This window comes from Sander vitreus, chromosome 18 (genome assembly GCF_031162955.1).
Source record: "Sander vitreus isolate 19-12246 chromosome 18, sanVit1, whole genome shotgun sequence".
Classification (NCBI taxonomy): domain Eukaryota; kingdom Metazoa; phylum Chordata; class Actinopteri; order Perciformes; family Percidae; genus Sander; species Sander vitreus.
Genome location: NC_135872.1, coordinates 9,534,300 through 9,542,248, shown reverse-complemented (window position 1 = coordinate 9,542,248; position 7,949 = coordinate 9,534,300). Strand labels below are relative to the sequence as shown.

General features: G+C 38.5%; 1 protein-coding gene across 1 annotated transcript; it reads left to right on the top strand.

Moving 5' to 3' along the window:
- The first annotated feature begins 794 nt into the window (after window positions 1-794).
- LOC144533410 (cytosolic 5'-nucleotidase 1A-like) lies at window positions 795-7,691 on the top strand. Its single transcript, XM_078274747.1, has 6 exons — window positions 795-1,028; window positions 1,180-1,347; window positions 4,034-4,163; window positions 4,346-4,468; window positions 5,371-5,552; window positions 6,420-7,691. The coding sequence occupies exons 1-6, from the start codon at window positions 915-917 to the stop codon at window positions 6,783-6,785; spliced, it is 1,083 nt and encodes a 360-aa protein (XP_078130873.1). The 5' UTR covers window positions 795-914; the 3' UTR covers window positions 6,786-7,691.
- Window positions 7,692-7,949: the final 258 nt, after the last annotated feature.

Here is a 7,949-nt window from a genome sequence, read left to right as displayed (position 1 = left end):
GAGAGAGAGAGAGAGAGAGAGAGAGAGAGAGATATTGTATAAGCATTTGCTATTTCAGTAACAGGGGCAATATGTAAGATGATATAGTAGTAGTAGTAGTAGTAGTAGTAGTAGTAGTATATTGCACATACCTACACTACTGGTATGTTAATATGTTATACTGTCACCACATCATATACTATATTATATTTCTGGTTTACGCTGTTACATATATTCCTGACTAGGTGTATTAATCATACCGTGTCACAAGGCAAAGTGACCGTGATTTGATTAGTAGCAGCAGACTTATAAGAAACATTTAATTATGGCTACACAAAATAGCCTACACAAGTGCAAATGTGTGCATGATGGTATATGATGGTATATGAAATGTGACAAGAGACAAGAGACAAAAAAAACTTACACAAGGCTTACATTTTTTAATGTAAAGTCGAACAGTAAGGGTAACTATAGCTGGATAGATAAATGTATAGTAGAGTAAAAAGCTTTTCCTCTGAAATGTAGTGGGGTAGATGTATGACATGGGTATGAAGTGCCTCAAACTTACTTACTTGTTATTTCAGAAGATAGAAGGGGAGACACAACGGAGTATGTATTCCTATATTTTGTTTCCTTACAATGATGAAATAAAAAAATATCACGAAAATAAGGGAAGCACAGTACTGTATATAGTAATATGCTGTAGCATTAAGATTTTTTTTAATTGGAAGAGGCCTAGCACAAAAAAAACACCAGCACCAGCCAACCAAGTTCAAGTGAAGCCGAGCCCTGCTTACGTCACTGCTTGGGACATGCCCACTGGGGTTAAAAAAAAATATATTTCCGCAAAGTTTTGTTACAAGCTGCAGTTTGCCTTGCATTCAATAGCAGTTTATTACCGGCTTACGACGTAAGTTACAAACGTTTATAAAAAAATGTGTGAAGTCAAACCAAACAATTCAGCTTCAACTGAAGACATCGGAGCGGAAAGAGACTGGGCTGCTACCAAAGCGTTTTTTGACAGCCTCAAAACAAACAAGCCAAGACCTGTAAGTATTTCCCTGAAACGTTGTATTACCATAACGTTAAGCTTGTGTCTTAAGCTTCACGTATACGTTCTTGCATACAATTTGTGCCTTCATAAGTGCTAGACAAGCCTAGCATTGTACGCACATTTCATGTTTTCCATCTACTTAACAGCCCAAACCCCAGTATGCTGTCACCATCGCCGTCTCGTCTCGCACCCTCTTCGACATGGTGGCAGAGAGGAAAATCTATGAGGACGAAGGATTAGAGAAGTACGTGGCTTATCAGGTGGAGCATGAAAACGATCCTCTGATGCCAGGAGTTGCTTTCCCCTTCGTCAAGGTAGGCCTGAGTCCCGGTAGTGTTAACCTTCTGCAAGTGTCCGCAGGGTGTGGTAGTGCCTGAGATGTATTGCTAAATATCAATGCTGAGAGGAAAAACCTGCTTTGCAAAAACCTACGGTGGTGTCTGATAATGGACTGCATATCTAGACTCTAGTTTTTGTGTTAAAAACGTAAAGCCTTGTTACACTTCAATCATGTACATACATAAGTCATGTAAAGGCAAGTGTTTGAGTTTTGGCACCATCAGATCCAGTACAATCATAAACCTATATCAAAAAGACATTATTTCTCACCTAATTTTCACCTAATGGTATTTTGATACCATTTCATTGCTAACATCAGCTACCCCAAACATATGCAAGCTAATGTTAGAGTATCAGTGCCATTGTTATTCTGTATATTGTACGAGATTAATAGTGTAAGGCAATGTTTACAGCGTAGGAGAGAAACAACGGAGGCTTGTGTGTTTAATATATTTCTCTGAGCAGTATGGGACAATGTCATTGAAACCGAAAACTGCATTACAACTGCATGACGTGAGTTGTCTGCCAGGGAAATCACGACACATATGATTACGTTTATGTTCAAAGGTAGACAATCCTTTTTCATCATTGACACGAGGAAAAGTATCCTAGACGTCGTTCTAGCGTCATGCACAACCATGCTATAGTTAGCCAAGCAAGTATAAAACTTAGAATTTACACAAATAGGCAGAATGACCTGTCGAGAAGAAAGCAGGCAACGTCTGCCTCCCTTTTAAAATCCTTGCTCCTTATGATCTCCTTCCATCTTGGAAAAGCCACTCCAGTATTAACTTTGGTCTTGCTGCTTTGCCTGTCGCGTTTAATTCTCTTTTTAACTTCCTTGTCGACTCCGTTACATGTCCTAGATATGCACTCCATCTTCAACAGGCTTTCAAATCTGCCGGCAGTCGCTGAGTAATCTTCTCCCCCCCCCTCTTCCTTCCTGGCATTTGTCACGGCGCCACTGAGTGTAAAAGCGTGAAACACGGAGGTATGTCCCACTTTGGCTAACGTATTTTAAAGATGGAGGGGCAACATGGTAGAATACATTCGAGTGACTCGCTCGAATGTATTCTGAATGGTAGATTCTACGCTTACGAGAATACTTTGATTAGTTGGTGGAAGTAATTACACATGAATGAGCACACGTGTGAAAGAAAGTTTTTTTTTTGCTAAGAATCAACAACAAAAATTACACAATGGAGCTTTAAAGACAAACCAATCCAGACGTTCTCCTGCTGCTTAATATGTATAGTGCTGAGACAAAATAAGGAAAATCCCTATCAAAAACTCTGCCTTTGAAACTGCTTTACTTTTTCTTGGAATGCAGTCATGCGAATCATGAAATCACAACATTCTTCAACCAAAACAATTCAACATGTTGCTGTTGATTTAATTCCTGTGAATGACCATTTAAAATGTGGTTACCTTGTAAGGCTGGGTACCGAATTCAATACTTTTTAGGCACCGACCGAATTGCCTTTAAAGTATCGAGTATCGAAAAATGCCTTGTCATTTAATACCCAATATAAATACCTAAGGAGTAAATCTCATCAAAGTCAGTGAGCCAATAAGCATGCAGCATGCTTCTACCAAGATCTAATAATGCTGGTGATTGGCTGTCTAACGTTATACGTCGTAGATGTACACAAGACAAACTCTACGTTACACAGAGACGGGGCTCAAGCAGTAAGAGCTAAAATATAAATAAAAAGATTTCTACCAAATGTATAATGTTGTAATTTATTTTTGTTTCCATAAAATTGGTATTAAAAAAAGTATTAGAAAATCGTATTGGTATTGAAAATCGTTCAGGAACCGGTATCTAAGTCACTGTATTGGTATCGGTACCGGTATCGGGAATTTATGACCGATACCCAGCCCTATTACCTTGTATGAGGGATTTTGAAAATATCAAATAAATTGTTAAATGCTTGCATGCATTTTTAAAACTATGTCTTTTGCAAAATTACCAGCATAGAAGTTGTAATTTCTTCAAATTGTGGATATACGCTCAGTTGCCGATTTATCAGGTACACCTAGCTAAAACAAGTGAAGTCTAATACAACAGACCTGTAATAAATCCTACTTTCATGAAGGTTATAAAGGTTTTATTTAAACTGTTTTAAAGATGTGTTGATTCAACTTTATGGCCATTTGAAAGCTTTAATTTGTGGTGCTGTTGAATTTGAAATATGTAAGGCATAACGGCATATTGTACACATGAAAAATAAACTTATCAGTGCTCTGTGTGGACAAATGGTCTCAAGGCATCACAAACTACCTCAAACATATCCTCAGCATATCTGCTCTCTAATATCTTGTTACTTATATAGCAGAGCAGGTATACACCGATACCGATATATCCGTGATAAGCTAACATCGTGCCATTTGTCAGCCTGGCCAATTTACTAGTCTGGCTTTAGTCATCTGTGTAATGCCATGTCCATACAAAGACTTACAAAACACCCTGATGACAGCGTTGGTGGTTTATAACACACATTTCTTTGTTTCAGTGTTGTTTTAATGCCTTGATGTTCTCTTACCTAACTAAAAGAAGTCGGTGGTACATTGTTGTAATGTTTGTGTTGTAACCTCGTGTTGAACGCTCTGATGTAACATCCTGGTTTCTGATGTAAAGCAATCTGTCCTTTAACGCAGGCGCTGATGAATGTCAACTCTCGACTGAGGAAGCTCTACCCAGACAACGAGGAGCTGTTTGACATCGTCTTAATGACTAACAACCATGCCCAGGTTGGAGTGCGCCTCATAAACAGCATTAATCACTACGGTACGCTAAAGCAGACATTGTTAATTGTTTAGCACGGCGGCGGCTCGCCCACTGCAGCAACAGGAATAATCAAGAGCAGCACTGAGTCTCATTACACACTAGAAATGAAGAAGAGCTGTTCTAGTGTAATTAGAGTGGGACTTCTTTCTCCACACATCGCCAACTTGCTTTTATACTTTCAGATTTGACTATAGAGAGATTCTGTATGACCGGAGGGAAAAGTCCTATAGGCTACCTGAAGGCCTACATGACAAACCTTTACCTCTCCAAGGACTCAGAGAAAGTCACAGAGGCCATAGAGGAAGGTAAGTGATATTGCTGTTGGGTTATAACCCTGATTTCTATAACGTTCCTAATATTACTTTTAGCAGCCTCACGATGTATCTCATATTTACACACTTGCATGATGACTTGTGTGTGACTCATTCACACTGTTAAGGGAAACCTCGACCCCACGCTGTGCAGGAAGAAGGAGCTGGTTGAAGACGCCGTGTGATTTATGGCTCCCTGTCTTCTAAATACACACAAAACAAACAGATGTGAAACACTGACATTCAAATGTGATGTGTGTTTAACAGAAAATGTTGACAATCGCTTATCAAGTAAAATTGCTAAACATTTGCCGGTTCTAGCTTCGCAATTTTGAGGATTTATTGCTTTTATCTGTACAGTTTGTATCTATGTTTTTGCCTGTTGGTTGTTCAAAACAAGGTATTTGTGAATAGTATTTGTGAATTTTTTTAATACATTTTATAAAAAAACATTTTTGTGACAACGGTGAACCTGTCAACACAGAAGGAGGCATATGTTAGATTCTATTTCCATACTAACAAATGTTAAAAAATTCCACTTGTTCCAAAAAGAAAGAGTGCGTCAGTAATGTGAAGACTTCAGTGTTACATCTATAACTGATTCCCAAACAAAGCAGTGTCTTTTGGGTAGGAAATAAGAAATCTTTCAGAGTCTTCCTTTTTAATGTCGTGGTAGCTGTGGTACCGCGTTGGCTGAACCGTGTAGATATAACATTTGAATGTCTTGAAAGACAGAGGTATCAATAATCAAACCTAACGTGGCAGTTAAAACATTGTTAATAAAATAGGAAGTTGAAGAAGCCTGCAGCTGTGAGGTATCACATTTTCTCCATTAAACATAGCAATGGATGCACATTCCAAAAAGCATATTTGTAACCAACCATCCCCTCCTTCAGGCATTGCTGCAGCCACAATGTTCATGACACAAACGGAGACTTTGAGCGAAACTCAGCTGAGAGTGGCGTTTGATGGCGACGCCGTCCTCTTCTCGGACGAGTCCGAGATAATCGTGAAGCAACACGGGCTGGACACTTTCTTTGAGCACGAGAAGGAGTTTGAGAACAAACCTCTCGCTCAGGTAACGGATGCTTGTGTCTATGTACTTCAACAAGACTGTGTGCAGACTGTATATCCAGAATAGGCTGTATACAAAATAGCCAAAATAAGTTGTGTTATCTAGTGTTGATCCTTCCTCTCTAATCGCAGCTACAGAAACATTCTTTTGAAATCGTTTTCTTTTTTAGTTACATCTTCATAGTATACTGTAGATCTAGTGTTTCACTCTGCCATTTACATTCTTAACCCTCCTGTTTTCCTCTGGTCAAGTTTGCCCAGTTTTCAAAGTTTTTTATATCAGAAATATGGGTTTCTTTCAACAAAAATGTGCCCCAAAAATAACATGGATGGTTTCATAAAACGCTCTTCAAACAAGTTCCTCAGTCTGGGTTTCAGTAGATCGTAGTAATGTATTCATTGTGATCCGATGGCGGAATTGCTGTTTCGCTAGCTTTTCAACCTTGACAAGAAAGAAAGATTATGCAGATATATACAACAGCATAAAACCAGATTACAAATAAAACGCATGTGATAGGAGAGGTCAAGAAGTTAGAGACTTATGGACCTCCACAATTTACAGTAAATACTTAACAATAAATAAAACACGATTCAGCGAAATACAAAGAAATTGATCACACTAAGAAGCAAACAAACTGAACCGAAGAGTTCACCAAATCTGTTGGCTGTTACAACAACACCTGTATGGGTGATACAAGGCTCTGGAAAATGTCTGCAGAGTTGAGGAACTTGCTCTACTGGCTGTAAGTTTTAAATCAACTGGGGCTTCCTTTTTGTCCATGTGTGACATTTTGTGCGTTTGTGCATTACGTTCCTCTTCCCTTTATTTACTGTACCTGTGTACCTGTGCTCAATTCTTTGGCTCTTTCAGGGTCCCTTAAAGTGTTTCCTGGAGGCTCTGGGGAAGCTCCAGAGAAAATTCTACGCCAAGAACGAGCGCATGAACTGTCCCATCCGAACCTACCTGGTGACGGCCCGCAGTGCTGCCAGCTCCGGGGCTCGCGTCCTGAAGACTCTCCGCAGCTGGGGCCTGGAGATCGACGAGGCTCTCTTCCTGGCCGGGGCTCCTAAAGGGCCCATGCTGCAGAAAATAAAACCGCACATCTACTTTGACGACCAGATGTTCCACATTCAGGGGGCCAATGAAATGGGCACCATATCTGCACACGTCCCCTACGGGATCGGACAGAAGTACCACAAGGGGAAACTCATCGAGCAGCCTGCAAAAAAGGAATAACCTAAAAATGGTTGCAAAATTAAATATGCATCACGTTGTCACCTGCGTATAATGAGATTCAGGAAATGTGTCTGTTAAAAGAATAACAGAATTTATGGAGAAATTAGCAAATTAATTGGTAATTTTTTTCTGCGAAATGTCCTACTTTTTGGGATATTATAAAATATTTTCTACTGTTTTCTTTAGGCTAGCTAGAGTATTATTGATGAGTGGTGGAATGTATTTTCAGAGTTACGCTAGACGCCACACACTATTTTACTTGATACTGTTCTGGAAGAGAAAAACCAGATTCATTTAACTGTTTTGAGATTACTTTTCTTGTCATTTTCTTTACACTTTTATAGGATGAACACATTTATTTTTGGCTATTGACCCTTGGTATATTCAGTGTTACCAAGGTGAGAGAATGCATCTGCTGTAGCAGTAGGTTTTTTTTTTTCCTGCATTGGCTCTTTCATAGACTTAAAATTCACCAGCCAGTTTGAAACGGCCCATTTCAACTCAAAATTTTTCAACGTTTTTGGGATTGACTTTGCACATTTAATGGGACATACTGATATCAGCAATTAGTTTTAAGGGACATTTATAAGAGTAGAATGTCTATGGCTTACAGGGAACAGTGATGCTGTTTTTCTTTGTTACTGTTTTTGCTGTTGATGTGTACAAACTTTATGGTTTTCCTCCAACTTTTAAACTAATGTTCTGCAAGTTGTTTACACTTTTCAAGTGTCTGGATATCAGACAGGCGGCACACTGTAACTATACTTTTCTATCACATTATAGTGTTTTTATATAGGACTGACTACATATACTGTAAATGTTTGCAGATTGCATTTTATGTATTTCATGTTGCAAAAATATGTAATTGTTTTCATAATTAAATGTCATCAAGGAGTTCTCCAGTAACACTTGTTTGTACATTTTTATATGATGTGTGGTAAAGTTTCTTAGTGCCGGATCATGCAATTTTTTGCATTCATTGTACTTAAGTACACAATAACATGATGTTTGCACCAATTCACTTTTCTATAATCTGATTACTATCTTGCTTTTAAGCGTTGAGTTAATTATTTTTTTTTAAAGTAGTTAAGTACATTTACTTTAATACACTTTCAAAATAATGTAATTTATTTGATTATGGAAATTGTATTCTACTTGATACTT